The 23,319-nt window shown below is 49.2% G+C and overlaps 1 protein-coding gene across 3 annotated transcripts in view; it reads left to right on the top strand.

Moving 5' to 3' along the window:
* Nucleotides 1-23,319, top strand: part of LARGE1 (LARGE xylosyl- and glucuronyltransferase 1) — a 521,107-nt gene that overhangs the window by 283,913 nt on the left and 213,875 nt on the right. For all 3 annotated transcript variants that reach the window (XM_004743092.3, XM_004743093.3, XM_013051560.2), the window contains exon 6: nt 11,560-11,731. In XM_004743092.3, the coding sequence (XP_004743149.1) occupies nt 11,560-11,731 (172 nt within the window). The remainder of the gene's footprint in view (nt 1-11,559; nt 11,732-23,319) is intronic.

The raw sequence follows: 23,319 nt of genomic DNA on the forward strand, positions 1-23,319 counted from the left end.
GAATGCGGGGGAGAGGGGAGTATGGGCAGACGCCCCCGTAACATCTCTGGATGAAGTTGAGAGCAGATAGCTGTAATTCCTTTTAGAGATTTTATTTATTTATTTGGGGGGCGGGAAGAGAGCGTGAGTGCATGAGCAGTGGGGAGAGACAAAGGAAAAGGGAGAGACAGACTCCGCGCTGAGCAGGGAGCCCCACGTGGGGCTCGACCCCAGGATCCCTGACCTCAGGATGACCTGAGCCTAAGGTAGGTGCCTAACCGACTGAGCCACCCGGCTGCCCCTGTGATGTTTTGTGATTAAACTGCCCTCTGAGTAAATTCAGGCAGAGCCCCTAGACTCAGCAGATGCTAATATCTGGATTCAAGTATCTGGTTTATCGGTGTGTTTCTGTACCTGTCTCATGTTTGTGCCTAGCATGGTGTCCTACAATCCTGTACCGCAAAATTTCTCCAGCATTAAAAATATTTATCATTACCCGCTCCCTACAAGCCTATTTCAGTACATTTTTTTTCCTAATTGCCCCCCCTCCCCCTGCGAGATTTTAATAACAAATCATGATAATCTCCAAGATTTTTTTTTTCCACCTCACAAGGAGCAATTTTGCCTTGTTAAGAATGCATGCTGAAGAATAAATTTATAGTAACAGGGAAACAAATGGGAGGCTTCCCCTCCCCCCGCACTTGCTAGCGAAATGATTATCTCCATTTTTAGCACTTTGAGCAGGAGTTGGGAGTGAGAGAGAGGTTGGGGGTGGGTTTTAGCTGGTTAAGCCGGGTCTCTGGAACTGCCAGATCCTGTGTTCTGTCTAGGCCACGTTCTTGCTCCTAGATCACCGGTGATGACTTTCTGTATACACAGGCACGTAGACACGTAGGAAGTCTGCAGATAAACAGGTTACGACCAGCATTGATAAAAACACCACAGCTCGTCACTTCGAATGAGGATGGTATCCGCAGAGCCATTCCTTCCCTGTTCCATACCCCCCCACCACCTCCTCTAGCCCCTGTTCACAATAAACTGCCATCCGGAATGCTGGAATCATGCTTCTTGAAATAATTGTTTTTGTCTCTTTAAGCAGTCTGCTGGTGTTTGCCAGGCTGAATGAGTGATCAGTGAACGGGGCAGGTTCACCCCTCCATCCCCGTCCCCAGGAAGGGTTCTCGGTCAGCCTTGCCTGCGTACTTGTGTTGTTTTACTTCTGCAAAACTCTTCATCGAGCGCCTTCTGTGTGTCAGAAACTGTGCTAAGTATACATCCGTAAATACATACTGTGCCCTGTAATAAGAAGAATTGCAGCTTCTAAAAATATTAAGTCCGGGCTACGCAGGAGCTAATGCAATTTTCTCCTCAGTGCATTGAAAAATCTATTAGTTAAGAAGGCTGCTATATTTCAGGAAATTAAACCACTATAACAGTCCAGTTCACAAATCAGAACTCCCGGTGCTTTGAAATGCTTCGTTTCATAACGTGAAGTACCGAGCTCAGGCAGTCTGTGAATGCTTCGGTGACGGATCCCCCCAAGCTTCATGGAGCTAAATAGAGAACACCTCTTGCCAGGCGTGAGAGGAAGGGGTTTTGTGGCCACCGAGAGGAGGAGGCAGGTGTTTATAGATCCGCGAGCACGTTCCTCCTGGCTCATTCTACTTTTGTCATCACTCCAGAATTAATTATGTTTATGGAAGATGGTTTCTCAGTAGATTTGTGAATAACGAGCCTTTCAGTTGGAAGCCAGCTACCTTATTTTAGGCCAGAGTTGCAAGCTCTGAATAATGTTCATTGATGCTTAGTGTCGAACAGTGTCACCTGAAAAGACCAGCCTGGGGGCTCTTAAAATGTTTCCTTCCAAGCTTCCATTGAGGGGAGATGTGAAATATGTAATTCGGCTCTCCTGTTGATACGGGGTTCCTTAAATTTCAGTCTCGCTGACCTAGCGTGGCTTTTATGGAAATGAGATTTCTAGGTGTAAAAGAGGACAGCCAGAAAACCTTCCTGGCTTCACAGACTAAACTGTCCATGAGGTATAGGGTTATCTAAAGAACTGCCTGATCTTCTGTCACTCTTTCTCGTATTAATCTTTGAGAAAGGTCTCCTCTCCCTGTACATCCAACTGCGTTCAAGTTCAGGGGGTTCACTTAAGCCTTGGGCTCTCTTGTGTCTTGTTTCTGCATGGTAGTAAGCTGGTGGGTGACCCAGCATAAATGAGTCAACCAACAAGACCTTGAGAAATACGGTGCTTCCTGGGTGTCCTAACTGAGTGTGTCCTAGGGCGTAGGTAGTCTGGGGACAACTATTTTAGGACTGCATGGGGCTCTGCTGAGTTTTTTTTTTTTTAATTTTTAAAATATTTTTATTTAAATTCCAGTTAACATACAGTGTAATATTAGTTTCTGGTGTACACTATAGTGATTCAACACTTTTTTTTTTAAGATTTTATTTATTTATTTGACAGAAATCACAAGCAGGCAGAGAGGCAGGCAGAGAGAGAGGAAGGGAAGCAGGCTCCCCGCTGAGCAGAGAGCCTGATGTGAGGCTCGATCTCAGGGCCCTGGGGTCATGACCTGAGTGGAAGGCAGAGACTTTAACCCACTGAACCACCCAAACGCCCCGACTCAACACTTCTGTACAACATCCGGTGCTTATCACAAGTGCACTGCTGAATCCCCCATCTCCTGTGCCACCGTCCAGATGCCCACCTCCCCTCTGGGAACCAGCAGCTTGTTCTCCAGAGTAACAAGTCTGTTTCTTAGATGGCAAACAAACAAGAAAACAAAAAGAATGCAGATTTCCCAGCCCTAGGCTTGATGAAATCCTCACCTTGGGGATGTGATCCCGGGGATCTGATCCTGGGGATCTGCATATTCTCCCCCCATTAATTAATTAACTAATTGATTGACTTTAGAGAATGCGAGTGGGGTGTGGGACAGAGGGAGAGAGAGAGAATCTCGGGCTGAATGGGGAGCCCGACACAGGGCTCGATCTCATGAACCAGAGATCATGACCTGAGCTGAAATCAAGAGTCGAGTGCTTAACCATCGGAGCCTCTCAGGTTGCTAGATTTCCTTCCAAGCATGCAATTGAGGTTATGTCTCTTTGCTAGTGAAATCCTTTTTTGTTTTTTTTCTCCAACATTTGACCCTTTCCTGCCTCTCCGGGTCCTTCTCCATCACTTCCAACTGCAGGCTTTTCCTACATGTATCAGACTACTGCAAACACACACAAAGAACACACACGATTATTTATATCTCTGTGCCTTCACTGATGATAATCTCTCTCCTATCCTGCTTTTCTCTCGGTGTCTTGAGAAACTCAATTTGCGACTCATTTTTTAAGACCAAATTTAAGGCTCATCTCTTCCACACACCTCTAGGTGGTTGCTCTCCCTCTCCTGACTCACTCCTTTTAATTGCACTACTGCTGCTACACATACACTTGGAATTCATCTTAATCCGTTTTATACCATTCTAGAATTACAGATGTGGTATTCACACCCTTGTCTGGTCCCTCCCGTGCTGCGTGCAGCTGACCTGTAGAACCAAGAAGACGTTAGAGAAATGATGCCATGTCATTTCTGAGGCCAAGCCCTAGAAGACACCCTAGTTTCTTGCTCTCTCTTGATCACTCCCTCTGGGAGAAGCCAGAGTCCATGTTGTAAAGACATTCAAGCTGCCCTACCAGGAGGTCTGTGCGGCAAGGAGCCAACGTCACGTGCCACGTGTGGGTGAGGGCGCCATTTTAGAAGCAGGTCTCAAGCATCTAGATGTCTGTACCTTCAACTGACAGCTTGACCACAACCTCTTAAGAAATCCTGAGCTAGACCCACCCAGCTTAGGTGTTCCTAAATCCCTGATGCTGAAACTGTGAGGTAACAACTACTACTGTTTCTGGCTGCTGTGTTTCGAGGTAGCTTGTTACACAGGAATGGATGAGGACTACCCCATAGGCCATAAGAGCTCTAAGTATATTTTATTCATCATGGACTCTGGTCTCTAGTCTCTACTTGGTATCTGGCCCACATTCAGCGATCTACAAATGCTTGTTTAAATGATCCCAACGGAGCTGAAGTGTATCCCCCCCCCCTCCTGGCAAGGGTAAATACAAATGCATATGACTCTATCTTGTAGATTGTGAATCTCATCTTTTCTGTTGCTTTAAAATCTTTGGTACTATTAACAATGAACAACAATAGCCAGTACGTAGCACCAGAATTCTCAAAATCCTATGGAGTATGCACTGTAAGGATACCCATTTTACAGATGAGAAAAGTGAGGTATGTGGAGGTTTCATGACTTGCCCACAGAGACCCAGCTAGTGAGTGACAGAGCCAGGATCCAAACCCGGGCAGTCAGACTCCAGAGAGCACACTGCGAATTGGCTTAAAAGTTTGCATTTTAAAAATTGAGCCCTTACCATGAGGCAGGCACTGTGCCGGGCCCCATAGTTCTCCTGCCTCATTGGATACGTTCCCAGACCTGGAGTGACATGTGTCATTTTCTCTATTTTATGAGTGACGAGGTGGAGGCTTTGAGCAATGAGTTTGCCAGTCTGGCGGCGGGGTTGGATTTGGAATCTGGCCAGTCAGACGCCGGAACTCAAGCCTGTTCATGGTCCTCCTCCCAGGCGTCTCCTCGAGTCCCCGGCTCACCCGAGCTCCTCACCCTCCTTTCTCAGCAATTATGTTCTGAACATACAGGTTGGTTGCCAAGACGACCACTGGGAAACAACACGAAAGGCAAATGACTTTTCGAACGTTTTGCAGCGAGGACGACTTCTTTTTTAATTTTTAAAGACGTGTCAAGGTGATTTGTAATCCATGGGAAAATGTTGATATGGGTGAGAAATCTATTTTGAGCAATAAATATTTCCAGGATGATAGAGGCAAGCTTACAGACTCTAAATAAAATAACTCCCTAGGAAGAGAGCAGGATATGCTACTAATATTCCTATTAGTACAGATAAGAAAATTTGGGTCCGCAGAGACGTGGAAGCCAGGAATACCCAACTCCAAGGCCTTTGCCATGAAAAGCTGCTCCCTGGTGAGTTAAGGTGTGAATGGAGATAGGCTCAGTTATGGTGATGCAGGAACCCGGAGGGGTGGGAGCCACGCCGGGGACCTGGGACAGTGGGAAGGGAGGAGAGAGAGACACTGTCCTCATTTCAGAGAGGAGTGGCTCAGGCTGGGGATTGGAAGATGGGATAAGGAAAGACTTGGGTCCCCATTCCCCAGACTTCGTGCGCCGGGATGGTAACACCTGACCTGTCGACTCGGGGCTGGGAGGGTACGGGGGAGGTCGCCAAAGTAGTCTGCAGAAGGCTCTGAATGCAACGCCTGGCACTCAGGAAATGCTAGGTGATATTTTCTGTTGTCCTCATGCCTGGGGCATCCCGGTGCCTCCCGAAGGTCAACATCTCCAAGAAGAAACGTGCACCATTCCTTGATAAAACCAGCCCCTCTTCCTGTCTTTGCCTTGTCTGTCAAAGGTCGGAAACCTGGCGGTCCACTGAGGCATTCCTTTCCTTCACCCCCTTCGATGCTCATGTTTCTATCCTGAGCAGGTTTCCTGAGTAACTTCTCTGTGGACCGCCCAGCCTCAGATGAACCCTGAAATCATTTGCGGCACTTAACAGAAATTCCCCTTGGGAAAGGTGCCCTTTCCCTTGAGAGCATCCCCTGCTCCCCACTCTGCAAAGAAACCCTTAAAACCTGGCACTGCTTACGCTCCCTTGTGTAAGCGCGTTAGGTAGCATTCCTGGGCACGATTGCATTTTTGCTAATTAAATCTTAGAACATGCCGCTTAGAATGATTAACAGCCATTGCAAAGATAATTGTCCATTAAAAGAAACCTAACTTTCATTTTTGTTATTGTTTTAATTACATAAACCCTTCGGTGTGTTTCTAGTGATGAAGAACGTGCCAGGTTACTGCTCCAGCAGGTCTTGTCATCTTACAGGCTGCTCCGGGGGGCGGGGGGGAGGGTCAGACCCACCTGGTGTCTTGTCTCTGTTGACCACATGACTTAATGTCCTTGATTGGACCAAAGTTGAGTGCAGGGTAGAAATGAGACTCGCTACCAGTAAGGGTTGCCATAAGAGACTGTCCCAAAGGTTGCATGGGTGAACATTCCCACCCACTTTGATGGAAGGTTTTTGTTGGTTTGTTTGTATATTTTATGTAGGTAGGTTTTTCGTCCCAAAACCAAAGGTATGGAGTGCAGCTTGGAGGTCTATGAGGGGAGTCTTTGAGTTTCTGAGATCTCACTTGGTGGTTTTGTTAATAATCTATGTAGGAGGGACACGTGGGTGGTGCAGTTGGTTTAGTGACCGACTCCTGGTTTCGACTCAGGTTGTGACCTTAGGGCCATGAGATCGAGCCCCACGTCCCATCGTCACCTTGAGCTTTGCGTTCAGCGGGGAGTCTGCGTAAGACTCTCTCCCTCTCCTGCTTGTGCTTTTTCTTTCTCCCTCCCCCTCTCTTTCTAAAATAAGTAAATAATTTTTTTAAAAAAATCTAGGATATCTGGGTGGCTCAGTCACTTGAGCATCCAACCCTTGATTTCAGCTCAGGTCAGAGTCTCAGGGTCATGGGATCGAGTTTATACTCCGTGCCGAGTCTGCTTCTCCCTCTCCATCTGCCCTTCTTGTATCTCTGTTTCTCTCTCTCTGTCTCTCAAATAAATAAATAAAAATCCTTTTAAAAAAATGATCTAGGAATATAGGGAAAGGTGATGAGTGACTTATTTTCCTCTGACAAAACCGTCTCCATTCTTGACTTCCCCTTTGCTGTCAAAGGCAGCATCAGGTCCTGTTTTTGTCCCGCTCAACATCCTGAATCGTCTGAGCCTCTACAGTGTGGACAGACCTCCACCGGGAGAGGCCGGTTGGCCTTTGCTGCGGCCGACTGGGCATCCAGCACCAGGCCAGACGCTTTGCCATTCTCCCAGCCGTATTGCAGAGCGAGTGTTCCAAGCCCCTATTTTGCAGATGAGACAGCCAAGCCTCCCAGAGGTAAAATGATGGAACTGGGGCTAACTGCCGGATGGTGGGGGCTCAGCAAGCCCCGTGTCTTCCGTCGCCTGGACCGACTGACCCTGGGCTGCAGCGGTTACAGGTGTTTTAGCTGCTGCTTGCATTCAACGTCAGAGGCAGGATTTAAACCCAGACCTGGCCAGCTCTGCAGTCATGCACGTTCCCCATTTTTTTAAGTAATGACCGTGTTGTTACCACAGCAGATGACATCGTCCCTGCTTCAGGGAGTTCCAGCCCAGAGCAGGCGGGAGATGTGGACAGTGAGACCCAGCGTGAGGGCGCGCTGTGCTGGAGGAGGGGAGGCAGCTTGCTCGCGGAGCCCTGGCCCAGCCTGGCGCCCTGGGGAGGCGGCGGCCCGTGGTGGGGGCCGGGAGGGGCGGGGGTGCCTTCTAAGCTGAGGCTTGAAAGGGGAGCAGGATTAGACGACAAGGCGCGGGTGGGGGACACACTACACTTACTTCGAAGAGAGAGGAACGTTTGTAATAAACGTATCTGCTTCTTACCACACGTTCTATCCCCCCAAAGATTCCTCGGTTTTCTTTCTGGGGTTTTCTCTCTGAATACAAACTCCTCCGAATGCTTCCTTTACCTCTCATTGAACGCTCTGCCTTAATTGATTATGTATCAGTTGGGGACTTGGGGCGACATTCCGGCCTGGGCTCATGTTGAGATTAATTTATTCCTGTCGTCCTACTGTTCGGTGATGCATCCGAGGGCCTCACATGTGTGTTAAAAATAAAGCCGAGAGTCAGGGCGATCTAATTAGATGGCTCAGCCCAGCGCTCTGGTGTTCAGTCCTCACCCAGCTCTCCTGCTTTGATGGTAACCAAAATAGATGAATAAGTTAATCAAAGGTCTGATTAAATAGCACCGCGCTGCCGCGTGGACCCGTGATTGCCAAGCTTCGGTTCGGGCCCGTCCTCAGGGGAGAGAGAAGCGGCTGAGCTGAGTTCCAAAGGCTGGAGCTTTCACGAGGAGGAGTTTTTTAAAGCCCACTGGAGGCCCTTCCTGGAGGAGCCCGCGGCCCTGAGATCTAAGCCGCCGGCGCGTCAGGATGCCGGCTCCAGAGGAAGGATCACGTGGCTCGGGGAGGGAAGGCAAGCCTCCCCGTGGCAGGTTCTATGACTCTGCATCTTACTCACTGAGGGGAGGTAGACAAGTCGCTCACCTTCCCGCGCATAGTGTGCCCGCCTCCCCACCTGTCCATCCGTCCGTTCGCCCACCCACCCAGCCGGTCCGTCTGTCCTTCTCTGTGTCCATCCTTCTGTGCCCGCCCGCCCACCTCACAGACGGCGTGCCGGATGGAGTCAGCAGGAGGCCTCCAGCTGTGGTCTTGGTGCCATTCACTCGGTGCGGGGACAGGTCTGCCCCTCCGGGAGCTGCTCTCGGGCCTGTCCCCACCCGACCCCGTGCCCCATGAGCCTGCCGCCTCGGGCCATGGCTCTGTGTCCATTTGGGTTTGTACAGGGGGCGCCCGGGCAGGAGGGGAGAGGGGCTGAGTGAGAGGCCTCTCCCTGTCCCGCCGCATGAGATTCCCAACACTGGCCGTGGTCCTCTACCGAAGGTCTCGGCTCCTGCCTCGTGGCTTATTCGGGTGGATACTCTCTCCACATTCCGGCGGCGGCAGCCGGCACCAGCCATTTGGGCCTTGGGGGATAACGGCCCCCCACTCCTGGTCTTCCCAGGTGCTGCACGGTTCCTTGCTGCTGGCTCTAAATTACACATCTGCTTCAGGAGCTCTTTTTTAAACCCCTTTTCCTCAGACCACCCAGCTGGAGTGTGCTGTCTCCTCCCACACGCTGACTGATACAGGGCGGCACACGGTACAAGTAACTCCTTTTATAGACGACAGAACCTCGGGCCGGACGAACTTGTCCAAGGTGAGGTGGCCGTTAAGGGACACCGGAATCAGGATCCACCTGTTCCTGGCTGCAGAACCAGGTTTAACACTGTGCCATGCCCCGGAGCCCCACGCCCCCTTCAGTAGGAAGCAAACACTTGACATGCTGGGGATGGGGGGGACCAGGAGAAAGGTGGGAGCCTCCGTGTTCTGCAGGGCTTTTGTGTAAAACCCTAGAACCCTTCCGTCTCCTTTGATTCTTGCACGAACCACGTAATATATGTGTCGTCTTCTTTTTACAGGGAAAGAAACTGGGGCTTAGGGAGACCAACACCATGTATGGGGCTGGGATTCAGATTTTGGCTTTTGTCTCTGCTTCCCCTCCTTCATGCTGCCCGGGAACGTGGTGATGGGACAACAGACAGAGTTCAAGTTTCTTTTCCTGAGACTGATGCGTGGTGAATGGTTTTGTCCATCACTTCATATTTTTCCTTTTTTTCCCCTGGTCAAAATTGCACGTGTATTGAGAGGATAAGGAGTAGCTGACATGGTCTTTTCTTTTCTTTTCTTTTTTTTAAATTTTATTTGACAGACAGAGATCACAAGTAGGCAGAGAGGCAGGCAGAGAGAGAGGGAAGCTGGCTCCCTGCCGAGCAGAGAGCCCAATGCGGGACTCGATCCCAGGACCCTGAGATCATGACCTGAGCTGAAGGCAGAGGCTTAACCCACTGAGCCACCCAGGTGCCCCGACATGGTATTTTCAAGTAAACTAAAGAGGCATGCAGAATCCGGAGTGGGTGTGAGGCGCGGCCTGGATTCTGTGAATTACCACGGGGTCCTTTGTCCTGGCTTTCCCAAGGCAGCGTCTGCATTCCTATTTTCCCATCATCACCGATGATGGTATGTTTAAAAAGAATGCAATGCTTAGTTTTTCTTTACAATGACAGTAGCTGCTTGTTTTAAAAAGTTGAAAAGTGTGGTAAAACACATACCTATTTATCTAGAGGAGGGACCCATCATTCCCAAATGACCACTATTAGTAATTTGATTCCTTGCTTCTGTTTCTTCTTTCTCTGCGTGAGTTTGGGTGGATGTGTTTTCATGTTGTTTGATTATACATAGTGGTTATTAAGCAAAAGAATTTTTTAAAACTTGCCTTTTTTTCTTTTAACATCACATGCAAGTTTCTTTTTTTGTTTTTTGGGTTTGTTTTTTTTTTAGTACATCTTAATCTACATTGCTCATAGCCATTAAATAATATGTTATCAGATTTTTAAAAAGCATGTTTTAATTAACTGTCCAGTTTGGGGACATTTGAATTGTTTCTATTTTATAACATGGTGATGAACATTTTTGGGAATAAAACTGGTTTCTCATTTTTAAATGTGCCTTTTTTTTAGAACGGTGTCCTCAGAATGGAATTATAGGGACAAAAGGGGTAAATGTTTTTTGGAATCTCAGTAAGGTGGCCACATTTTCCGTAGAGGAGTTCCATGATCAGTGTTAATTTCTGGAAGAATTTAAGTGTGTTTTGGCTTGCATCAAGGCTCCCCAGGGCAGCTAGGATAGAGCCTGTAGAGTCTTATGACCTGTTCCTTTGAGAGCTCTCAGCACACTGGTATTATTTTCAGCCTTATTTTTGGGTACCATGTGGTACCGAGCTGTGTGACTTGCTGACAGATGTCCCCACCTGTGGGACCTTGATTGTCCTGTTGCATCAGGGGAGGATTTCAGTGGTGGCTCTCCGTGGGCTGTTCATTACTGTCTGTGGGTGTGTCTTCTCCTGCTCCCCAGTGAAGAGTGTTGCGTAGCTTATGATCAAGTGTTTCTTGTATGTGTGAGAACCAGAAGACAGAGCAACACTAATTGGTCCAATTAAAACTCAAAAAAATACATAAGCATAAACTTGAACGATGCCGCTAAAGTAGCAGTCTTTAATGACAACATATGATTGAAAGAAATAGATCTACCTTGGAACCATTAGGCACTATTTGCAAAACAAAAATAGAGTATGATCCCATTTTTATACTTTCATTCTTTTGTCACATAGTCTTCTTTCCTTCTTTTATTATGTAAAGGTAGTCACCATACAGTACAGCTTTAGTTTTTGATGTAGTGTTCCATGATTCATCGTCTGCGTTAAACACCCAGTGCTCCGTGTAACCGGTGCCCTCCTTAATACCTACCACCAGGCTTGTCCATCCCCTAACCCGCTTCCTTCTAAAGCCCACGGAGTCCATAGTCTCTCGTGGTTCATCTCCCCCTCTGATTTCCCCCTTTCATTTTTCCCTTTCTTCTCTGAATGTCCTCCATGCTATTCCTTATGTTCTACGTGTAAGTGAAATCATATGATAAGTGCTTTCCTCTGCTTAAGTGAAATAAGTCAAGCAGAGCATATATAATTTCTATAATAAAAATTTTATTTAAAAAATTTGAGCATAGCATCTGCAAATAATAGTCATATCATAAATATTGCTTTTCCTCTCCCTTGATTCAGATGCATTTTCTTCCAATAAACTTCATATGCCAAACCATAAATTATATAAACAACTCTTTAAGAAAATATTCATTTATTCAGCAAATTTTTATTGAATACTTCTTATGTACCAGGCACTATTTATAATATTTATGCAAAAAAAATGAATGTAATGATTTTTTTTTTTTTCTATTTTTTCCTCTTCCCTGCCTGATGTAGTCTGAAGTCTCCTGGATCCCCAACAAACACTACTCAGGCATTTATGGTCTGATGAAGCTCGTCCTGACCAAGACTCTTCCTGCCAACCTGGAGAGGGTCATTGTCCTTGACACGGATATCACCTTTGCCACTGACATCGCAGAGCTGTGGGCTGTGTTCCACAAGTTCAAAGGTAAGTGTAGCCCATATTTTCCTGCTATCTTTGAAGGTGTCGTCATGCCAAGTACAATGATTTTATTTTATTTTATTTTTTTATGTGAAGTCCACATTTAATGAGGTCATGCTAATGACATGGACAAGGAGTTAGAAATCTAGTTAGGTGTCAACTCTGCTGGCTTTTGAAGCATTTTCGAATCAAACTGGAATTTGCGTTTTTTTAGTAAATGAAGAGGTCATTTCAGTGCTCATAGGAAGAACCCAGTTTAGGTCGCTCTGTAAGAGATAAAGGTCAAATGTGTATATTTTGTGTACAGATAATTAAGTGTTGACTTACCTGCATTTATCAGTTCTGGGTTGTTGTTGTTTTTTTAATCAAATGATGCTTTGATTGCCGAGAAAGACCTTTGAGTTGGTAGAGATGAGTATTGATTATAGTGTTGGAAAATATTCTAACGGCTTTTTCTTTCATTAATGTTGCAGTTTATCACTTTAAGGAGGTGTATACGTTTGGCTTTATAAGACGTTCCTCCTTGTCTGGCTAGTTTTTTCTTAGCCATTACTGTAGCTTTTGTCACTGCCTCAAGGTGTATGAGATGATGTGGTGGGGAACTGGGAGCCCAGTAGGAGTACTTGACTCTGGCTTGAATGCGTGGGAAAAGTGCCAAGTTAGCACAAATCTCGGGCTTTTATTTTAATCCCTCCTCCAGATGTCTTCCTTAAAATTACATTCTTACACATTCTTCTCTATATTGGACAAATGCAATAAGAGAGAAATTTGGGAGTGAGTTTTTTTTTTTTTTTCTTTATTTCTTAGTTTTCTTTTTAAAATTGCATTCTGGCTACATGTTTAAAACCTCTCCTCCGGCTTCTCTGTAGCTTCTTACCCTGTGAAGGTGGACTACTACTCAGTGATTTAAAATCACAGCATTTTCATAAATCACAAGATGTTCCAGTTGGTTTCTGTTTCCATTCATGGACAGAAGAGTAAACTCCTCACCTACTCCCATCTTTGCCTGCTTCTTTGGGGCAGTGGGGGTTGGATGGGGGTGGGGACTCTTAGCTCTAGGCTAATTGGAAAAAGCCTTCAGCATATCATGGGGGAGACACTCTGACCCTCAGACTCTTCCCCTGGTCAGGATCAACACTTATTTTCCTTCTTCATGTCAGTAATGACACTAAGAAAGATGTCGTTTGGCAAAACTGTTGAAGCTGAATGTGTCTCAGCTCAGGTCTCTTCTTAGAATGCTAGGATCTGTCTTTTTCAAGTCACAAAGACATTGAAGCTTGCAGGCATGCAGAGTTGAAACCAGAGCTGAGACCGGAATGCACATCATGTGCTTCTGTGTGCATCTCTTATCAAGTTCCCCCGTCATTTCTGTTTGTTTTTCTGACTACATTGAACTCCTCGGGTACAGGTTTTTTGCTTTTTCTTTTTTTAATTGGGGGTGGGGGCAGAGGGAGAGAGAGGATCCCAGGCAGTCTCCATGCCCAGCACAGAGCCCGATGTGGGGCTCGATCCCATGACCCTGAGATCATGACCTGAGCTGAAGTCAAGAATCAAATGCTCAACTGACAGAACCACCCAAGTGCCCCCGGACGACAGTTTTTTGTGATTCTGTGATATTCCCATTTTCACGCTCATGTCCAGTACGCAGTGTTGTGTTCATTCAGCAGACCTTTACTGCCTCCTCACTGGGTGTCGCTTGTATGCTGGGCTCCGGAAATAAAAAGCTGAACGAGAATGAGAGTTACCACCTCTCCTGGGGGGGATTGGAGAAGGCAGCTGGGAGGGCATCACAGAGGGGGTGGTCACCACACTCTGACTTGTGTGTGGTTGGTGCCCACATTCCCCTTCGGGAGTGAAGGACTTTGACTCCAGCTGCTGGGGGTGCAGCCCACAGATGGCCCTCTGCTGTCAGCCCCTTGGGACAGGGCCACAGGTGAAGAGGCAGGTGCCTGTGGCCATGCCCCCTTCCTGAGGGATGTCAAATCTTGCAGGGCCAGCTGTGAGAAGCCAGTCACAGCTGGATTTCTCCCTCTGCCCAGTCCTCTTCCCTCCCTTTTCCAGATGCCTTTCCCAAAACCACTCCCTAAATTAACCTCTTGCATGCTGGCTTCCATAGCAGAGCCCGTTTCCCCAGAACGGAGACCTGCGGGATGCATTTAAAGCTACAAGTCTCCCTTGGAGAAGTGTGACCCAGCAAACCCCCTGGAACAGGTGCTCACTCATCGTAGCGTTGTAGCTGGGAAGTCCCATTTATTCTGTCCCAGCAAGGACCTGCCATCGTGCTGGCGGCGTTCTGAAGCCAGTACCAGCAATAGTCTAATCATGGTGGTAAAGCCCCAATCTCTGTGGAGGGGGGGGGGCTCCCAGGGTGCTTGCTGGCCCAAGGCTTGGGATCCTGGGGCAGAGCAGAGTACATGGGCCAAGGTCAGGACTGGGATGGAGGCACTTGAATGCAAGGAACTGAGTTAATGGGCTGCATTTTATTTGTTCATTCGTTCTTTTGTTGGTTTGTTTCTAGCACTCGTTAGGCCCCTGCTGGGCAGAAGAATATATTAGATGCGGCTGTTATCCAAAACTGACGAGAACACAGCACCTGCCTTCAAGGAGCTCACAAACAAGGCAGGCTGCCGTATGTTTTTATCTTATCACCAGCAAAGGAGTGTAAAAACATCTGAGGTTCTCCCATGCCCACTCTAACTCTCCCGGGAAAAATACGGGGGCGAAAGGAAAATACGGAGGCTCTGCTCTTCTCCGGCTGGCACGCTTTGGGGAAGGCTTGGTTTTGCGGGGATTTGTTGTTGTTGTTTTGTAATTATTTTGTTCTACACTGGAATAATTAGGAGCCAGGTCATGGAACAGGAAGAACGCCCCTGAGCACCAGACCCATGAGTTTAGAAAGCTCTGATCCAAGACGGAGAGTTTCCTTTCTCATAAAGGCAATTACAGTTGGCATCCTTCAGCATAAACATTGTGAGTGACCCTGATGCAGTTAGGCCTTGTTCGTTTTTCTGTGTTTAACAGCAGCTCGTTATCTGGGGCTCTTGTGTTCAGATCCCATACGAGAGTCCCCTCATCTAAATCCAGTACCTGGAGACTCTAGTAAGAAGCCTTTCAGCAAAGACTTTGACCCGCCGTCCACCTCTGCCATGAGTAGCATTGTGTGCCTGTAGGGGGTGTCCACGTGCCCTCTGAGCCTTGACTTCACCTCCATCGCGGGTGCCTCCCTCCCCAGGTCAGATACCTGCACCCTTACCCCCAGCTGCAGCCGCCGGAGGAGTTTCAGGGCCACTGATTCTCAGCTAAAAGGACCGCATGAGCCATGGATGGCCAGAGTGAGGAGCCACCCGCTCCGCCACGGAACTGAACAATCTGGCGGCCAGATTGTTGCCTGAATGTTGGGAATGTTGCAAGAATAAGAGACACCCGGCCCCTACCCTGGCAAGTGTCTAGTTGAGTGGGGAGAAGCCTGACAATAAACAAGTAAGGCAGACTCCGTATTCAATGGTGATCCGTGCTTGGTCTGGAGGAAATTGGTGAGAGCCTATGAGGAATGTGTGTCCAGGTGCACACACATTGTTTTACACTTCAAATATTAAATGGTAATGGAATTAAATGGTGGTGATGGAAAGTCTTACAGAAAAGGTGACATTCGGGGTGCCTGGGTGGCTCAGTGGGTTGGGTGTCCGACCCCTGATTGCATCTCAGGTCATGAGAAGGAGCCCTGCGTCACACTCTACGCTCAGTGCGGAGTCCACGTAAGATTCTCTCCCTCTCCCTCTGCCCTTCACCCCCGTTCACACTTGCATACACTTTCTCTCTCTGCCTCTGTCTCTCTAAAAGAAAAGGGTGATGTGTAAGTAGAACGCTGAAGTTGAGAGAATGGGCACACCAGCGTGCCTGGAGGAAAGTGGAACAGTGTCCTAGGCTTAAGGAACCGCAAATGTGAAGTTTCGGGAACCTCGTTTGAGCAGTAGGTTGGGGAGAGCCCGGGATGGGCGGGGGCTGATGGTCAGATCAGGGAGGCCTCTCTGGTCAGACGGAGGGAGGATTGTGCCTCTCTCTTCAGTGCTAAGGGAAAGCCATTGTGCACTTTTGAGCAGGAGTGATGGGACCTGTTTGATGTTTTTAACGGATCATCCTGGCTGCCCATCTGAGCCTAAGAGGGAGCGAGGAAACCACTTCCGAGATGGGGCAGCCACCGGACCCGGGCGCAGGAGCACAGGTGAAGATGTCGTCCCAGAGGTGGTGGTATGTTTGGGGGGTGGAGGCGTCAGGACGTTCTGCTGGTTGGATGTGGGGCCGAGAGCGAGCAGAGGGCAGGATGGGTAAGCTGACACGCCACACCGCACCACGAATGCACGCAGAGGAGCTTGGTTTGGGACTCTTCACATTTCAGATGCCTAAATTGGACAGCCACATGGAGAGGGTGAGGAGGAGGCAGAGAACCGAGTATTTGGAAAGCCAGGGGAAGTACTGTTTCCCAAGGACTTCTGTTCCAGGCTGAGCTAGAAGCTTTGTACACGAAAAGCAGAACCCACTGGGCCCGAGAGAGACGGGATCACTTTTCCTGCTCAAAGAGCTATTCGCAGCAGCGCCGAGCCCTGGCCCATCTGGCTGTGGAGTCTGGGCTCTGTCTCCTGCCTCTCCTGCTTCCTGATGGCCTGGGGTTGGGGGCTGGAGTGGGGGGCTGGGTCTGGGGGTGGGGGGGCGCCTCCCAGTTCAGCTGTGACCCCTGATATGAGTTCTCCACCATCCTGAGTGCCGTTGTTTTACTCCACAAAAATTTTGGAAATAATCTCTGATTTTATAATACGAAGGGGCTGTTATGAAAGCATAAATAATAAATGTACCTCCATAATTTGAAGCTTTTAGAAGAACGCCGTGTTCAACGTCGTATTTTTATTCTTGAGAAGAAATGCCTTCCCTTTATGAAGAGTCTGTTGCCATAGGGTAAAGCTCTGGGCCCCAAACGGGCCTGGTGGGAGTAGCGAGCACAGGGGGACATCCTCTTGCTCGTCCCCCTCATGCCACCGTGTGGGCGGCTCGATTACACCAGGGGGTATGTTTTAAGAATGAACAGACTCACCATGGACTAATTACAGCTCACATTTTAAAGCACTTACTCTGTGCCAACCAGTCTGCGAAGCACTTAATGATGAAACTCATTTAATCCTCACAACACTCCCATGGAGTCATCATTGTGAATGTTCCCATCTTCAAGATCCAGGAACTCCCACTTAGAGAGGCCTCTGGAGCATGCCCGGGGCCTCAGTCTTGGGCTGTAGGATCGGGATTGGAACTCCCTAAATCCAGGACCCTTTTCCCTGCACCTGCGCTCCCTGGGAGAGCAGATGGTGGACCTTAGAGTCTCTGTGGAGAGACCAAAGTTAGGTAGATGAGAGCAGGCTAGGTGACCGCAGGAACCGGGTTGTGGGAAGCATTCAGAGAACAACGCTAAATTGGGGCAAAATCAGGGCCATAGAGACATATGGTTTTCCCAGGAGCTGAGGAAGTAAATTTTGGTTTCTGGAACCCTGGCCCAGCTGGTGACATCCCAGCACATCATCTTTCAAGTAGCTGTGAGCCCAAGAGCTCTACTCATGCCCTTGTCGTGGTCAGTAGGAGGGGGGCCGAATCGGGGTCTCGCTGTGACCAGGGGCAGGTTACCTGACTTCTCTGCGCGTCCGTGACCCTGGAGCAGTGCCAACAGGGTCTTTGTGAGGAGGCCCCGAGATCGAGAGAGTGTGAGTTGGTCTTCCCCTGTGCCATTTTTCCCTAAGGACGCCCACTAAAGGGTGTGGGGTCATGGCGGACGTCCTTGAAGCGTGTCTGCTCCATTACCTCACAGCTTTGTCCATGAAGCCATCCGGGCTGGGGTGGCTTTAAGTGTAAAATAATGTGGAAACTCCCGAGTATGCAAAACCTTAAAAGCCCTACTTTGGGGAAGACATTTGTAGAGCTTTTGTGATGATGATCACTTGCCTTGGAGGAGTTTTTAGGCACTCTTAACATTTCTCCAGGTCGCATCTTTCTTTCTTACCTTGCCTGGGCTGCTCCTTCCCTCCCTCTGTCAGTGGAACCTGCGGGAGTCAGGAAAAGCCTGGCAAAGGAAGGCATCCGGTTTCCAATCCCTGCTGGTCTCCTTGTCAGCGGGATGGTCCTGGGGTGTCCCCGGACCGCGTCCACCGCGCTCCCCTACCTGTAGAGAGAACACAGCGACGCTGTCTCTCAAGGATGTGGATTCGGGGAGGGGATCCTGGTGCCCAGGAGACGCTTCTCCTTCCTTGTCTCCTTTTTATTTTTTTCCTTTTCCTTCCTGGGCTGTCTTAGCCCGTCTTAGCCCATTTGCCCCTTTTCCTTTGACTTTCGATCCTTCTCCTTCGCTCTCTTCGCCGACCTCCAAGCGAGGCTCCACAGCTCCCTCCCTTACAGCGAATCGAAGAGGAGCTTTGAGGGCCACCGCCCCACACAGACTGGCGCCGATGGGGTCTCCCTGGATAAAGCCGGCCGTCCTCGGCCAGGCCTGCTCTGGAGAAGGTAGCCCTCACCTCACGTCTCTTCCCGTCCTCCTAGAGAGACCGTTTTTGCCCCTAGAGAGAAGAAAAGCAGAAATCTTAAAAGATACAACGTTTCAAAGGAGGCGCTTTTCGGTGACTGGGCCAGCCTGTGTCGTGTGGGTGATGCTCTGTTCCTGCCGAAGGGGCCCGGGGTTCTGCTGGGACGGGGTGAGGCTCCCCTGTGGGGTTTGGGTTTCGTGTTAGGCTCCACTCAGAGGCTGGGGCGTTTCTTTGCGTCTCCGCGGTGGTTTCAGATACTCTGTCCTCCTCTCCATCGCGCTCCTGCCTCAGCACCCGAGCTCCTCGTTTCCTTCAGCCTCTCACGCCTCCCTGATTTCCCTCTGGGAAAGTTCGACGGCCCCTTCCGTTGCCTGCTCCTCGTCCGCTTGTTTCTTTGAGTCTGTTGTCCGTGCCTCCTTCCACTCGGAGTCAGGAGCTAGCTCTTGGCTTCCCTCCTTAGGTAGATGTTCACGGACAAGACAGATGTTTTGTCCATTGGACAAGCCGAGATGCTCACCATTGGGGCAACACCAAGGATTCTGTTCCTGCCAAAATTGGTGAAGACGTGTTAATGATGTTTTTTCCCCCCATTAACTTTAAAGGGGATCTGCTTTCTTTCACGATATTAGAAAAATCCTGCCATGTCCTTGAGCTTCTTTACTGTTGTTCTCTGAAAGTGGGGGAATAATACGACCATCATGGCCCCACAGAGGTTTTATCTTGGTAGTTAAGTTGGGAAATGGCTCTGCCGTGCACACTACTTGTCAGTGATCACTCCCTTTACCATGTTGGTCTTTGTTTTCTCCCTGTTCCTCAGCCTGCAGCTCCTGAGAGTTAGGGGAACAGAAGCCCGCCTGCCCCCTCCCCTCCCCGCGTCCATGTCCCCATTGCTCTGCCTTCCACATGCATTCATTCACTTGTTCTTTCATGGATTAATTATGTCTGAAGCCCCTGGACCGGCCCCAGGCCTGGGAGAACAAATCATAGATAAGGCAGACCCAGGCCTGCCCTCCCGGGGCTGATTTCTATTCTGAGCTGTCCTGTGTCAAGCACGAGGCTGTCTGATGTAGCCCTCACAGACGTCTCTAAGTATCTTGCTGAGATGACGACAGAGCCCGGACTGCGGACACGGTGGCCCCTGAGCCACGCTCTTGACCCCTGGATTCTAGGTCCAGCGGGACACATGGTTAATGAAAGTGTGGAAGGTACCTTGGAAGCGAGAATCCTATTCTAGGGAAAGCAGCCCTGGGCAGGTCGGTTGAGGGGTCAGGAAGGATTCTGAAGGGAAGAAGCATGGTGACATGAGCCCCTATGTCCCCTCCCAGGGAGAATGCCACACGCAGAGGCCTGAGGTCCCCAGAGAGGACGGTGCGGACAAACGCTGAAAGAAACACTGACTGTCCTCAAACAGACCGGGCAGGCTCCTGCCTCGGGTCCTTTGCTCTGACGTCCCTCCGCCGGGAGTGCCGGTTCCCAGATCGCTGTCTTGCTGCCACAGCTCCCTGCAGGTCTTGGTTCAGGTCTCAGCTTCTCGGCAAGTGTCTGCCTGATTGTTCCCTTCCACCCTGTCTCCTGAGATGCCAGCCTCTCATTCCCACGCTGCTCTTTCCATGTTCCCTAAAGGATCCTTCACCTCCTAGTCTGGCTTGCAAGGATTTATGGAGATGGCTGGCCCAGCCCACCCACCCAGCCGTGAAGACCCAGGTGCCTCGACACGCCTGGCTTCACCTGGTCCTTGTGTGTGTGTGGTTCTTGCTGATGCGTAAATACTGCCTTGTCTGTCGTGTTCCTGAGACGTTTCTGGCATCAGAACAGTTGCCTTGCATTTAGTAGGTGCTCAGTAAATATTTGTCAGATAAATAAATGAACACATAAAGCATAGGATTCTAGGTGATGTATGGGGGAGGTGCAAATAAGACAAGACCGGTATGAAGGGTCTCATAGATTACAGCTCTGGGTTGAATCCACAGGCAATTAAAAGATGGCCTTGAGGGACGCCTGGGTGGCTCAGTCAGTTAAGCATCCAACTCTTGGTTTCTGCTCAGGGTCATAAGATTGAGCCCCACATCGGGCTCCATGCTCAGTATGAAGCCTGCTTGGGATTCTCTCTCTCTCCTCCCCCTCATCCCACTCCCCACCAGCTGGCTTATGTGCTCTCTCTCAAAAAATAAAAAAAGATGGCTTAGAGTTTCAAGTAGAGAACTAATCTCAGATTCTCAGATTTGAAAACAAAAAAAAAACTCTTGGCCTCAGTGCGGGGAGTGATTCCAAAGGTGAGGCAGGAAACCAAGACCTTGAAAGTAAGTTGTGGCCGTATGTTTTGGGTTGGCTACTGCTCCAGTCCTAGCAAGACACTTGTGGCCTATAGCAGGATAGTGCCCTCGGGACAAGCCACGGACATGGATTAGAGATGAACTGGGGAAGCTGAGTGGGCAGCACTGGCTGAGGAGTTCAAGGGTGAACGTTCAAAGAGGGATGAACGGGTCTGGATCTGACCCCGAAGGACTGGGCTGGAGGCATTTGAAGGTGTTTCCTTTTTGAAAGTAAAGTAGTGTTCTCACTGGGTTATTATTACAGTTTCCTTCTCTGAACTTCCCCGTGCGCTCTGCTGGCGTAGAATCAGGAGATGCTCTTGCCGTGGCCCTGTCCTGAAGGGAGAGTAGCAGGATTTGCTGTCCCTGCTAGAAAACTAATGAGCAGTCAGCAAGCATCCGGGGCGGGGGCGGAGGGCAGGCGAGGTGCAGTTGGCAAGCCCGGGTCAGTGAGGACGACCAGCAGAGCAAGTGCAGAGCAGAATTTCTCCGAGGAAGATCCTTGACCTCCCTTGCCCCGACGGTGCGGAGCACACCCAGCGATGGCGGTCCCCTCCTGCCTCTTGTGGCTGGCCCTGAAGTCTCAGGGCCTGGGTGGCTGGGGCAGAAGAACCACACTGCTCCATCCCCAGGAGCCCCCTGACTGGGCAGACGCGACCTCTGTCCAGCATGTGGCGTTCCTGAATGCAGTCGAGTCCGGGCGCGCCGCCAAGTGAGCAGGAGGACGTTTGGAGGGTCACAAGGCAGGGGAAGAAAGACAGATTTCTAGAACTTCCTGGGAAGTATTTCTTCCCTTCTCCCCTATCCAGCTGCTCCCCATCCTCCTACCCCCCTTATACCTGTGGTACCATCTCAAACATTTCCTGCCTTTAAAATGGGGACACCCAGGCACCCAGGGTATTGCTGTGCCAGTGACAGGAGATGTTCCACGTAGAGGTTAGTTCCTAGAGGTTAGTGGCCCAGAGTAAGCATGACGGTGTGTAGCTGCTGCTGGGGCTGACATTGGAGTCACTTCATTGCCATCACAAGAAGCCAGCCGTTCCCATACAGATTCAGCATGGCAGCATCTTGATGTGAGAGGCGGCAGTGTGAGTTCTGTGTGAGTAAAGCCCTGCAGCCCGATCCTGGAGGAGGGCAGCCTGGGAAGAGAGACCCGGAGGAAGAGTCAGGGTCTTGTCCCGCCCAGAGAGCGCGAGCTGCCTGTCTCGGCGGGGAGAGTACAGGAGCCTGAGGGTCCCCAGACCTGCGTCTGAGGCTGGCTCTCCCATCCCGTTTGCACTTCTCTTGCTCGGTCTCGATGGGAGTAATAGTTTGGAGGCAAAATATGTCATTCACCTAGTGCTTTGCTGTTATTTGTGACAGTCACTCCGTTCTTCGATGATGCAGGCTTTTTCACATTTTACTGTTTCTGAAATTGGGATGTGACTTACAAAAGTAGTTTGCCTGATGGTCTTTTCCTCCTGGAAAATATTTTGATACATCCTGCAATCCGTGGACTCTTAGAATTGAGAAAATGCGATGTTATTATTTTTATTAGTGTTATTTTCCTAGCTTTTCCTTTTATCTTGGAGTGGTAGAGGAGGGATGGAGGTGGATAGGGGAGGCTGTAGACTGGGGGCGAGCGGGCTGAATTGGGTGGTTGATTAGAGTCAGTAAAAGAGAAGGATTCGGGGGTCTTAGAAGGTCACATTCTCTGATTACCTGTTATTGTATGACCTCAGGGTCTGGGGCATTTGTGCTATTGCTATTTTTTATAAACAACTTGCTTGTATCTCACACGTTGGGATGGTTACCATCCTCTAGTGGGCGCTTCCATTGTGGAGAGCAACCACGTTTCCTGGGAATAAATCTTTATTTGTGTTGTGGACATGGGGGAAGGGGAAGGTCATAGAGTCATGGAACAGAACCATTTTAGACTTTTTTAAATTTTCAGGAAGAGATAGTGAAAAGCTTAGGCATTAAACCCAGAGTTACAGGAAGCTGCTCTTGCCTAGAAATCTTTTCTTACTCATTGAGACATTTAGTAAATATTTATTGAGCACCTACTCAGTACCAGACATACAAGGTATGCTTTCTAGTGCTTGGTCCATTAGAAATTCATGTGACTAACTCATCCTTCCTTGAAAAAAAAGAAAAAAATCGGATACTTCTGGGAATATTTTAGGGTGACCTGCCATTAATGTGAGTTATTTAGATGGCTTTTCTATCATTTCGCTGGTATCAGCTGTCTTGAGGCAAAGAGATTTTGATGTAGCTGGTGGATACGTTGAGGGATAAGACTGTCCTTGGTCATTCTAGGGGAAGGGGGGGTGAAGGAGCAGGTTGGGATCAAATAAAGGCACGAGGGACTTAACAGGGGTGATAGAGAGAGACAAGTACAGAATAGGTAGTGGGAGGAAGCAAGAGGCAAATACCCATGGAATGAATTTATGGAGACAAAGACAAAGTCCATCTTTGGAATCATGTGCTCAGAATGGAAGGCGGCTTTTTTCTTCTTTCCAAGTATCTTAGCCAACCACCCAATTCAGGATGAAGGATACAGCTCTGGGGTGGAGGCCGGCTTCTGGTATCAGAATTACCTGTAGGGTCTTTCCAGATTGCACATATTCAGGGCTGACTCCTGTCTCCCTGCCCCCCGCCCCCGGCCCCCGCCAACCACAGTGGCCTGGACGTGACCACGGACTTGGGACTCATTGCCTTCATGCGGGGTTTCTCCAGCTTGGCG

The sequence above is a fragment of the Mustela putorius genome, unplaced genomic scaffold (genome assembly GCF_011764305.1).
Source record: "Mustela putorius furo isolate JIRA1106 unplaced genomic scaffold, ASM1176430v1.1 tig00000738_pilon_pilon_pilon, whole genome shotgun sequence".
In the NCBI taxonomy this organism is placed as follows: domain Eukaryota; kingdom Metazoa; phylum Chordata; class Mammalia; order Carnivora; family Mustelidae; genus Mustela; species Mustela putorius.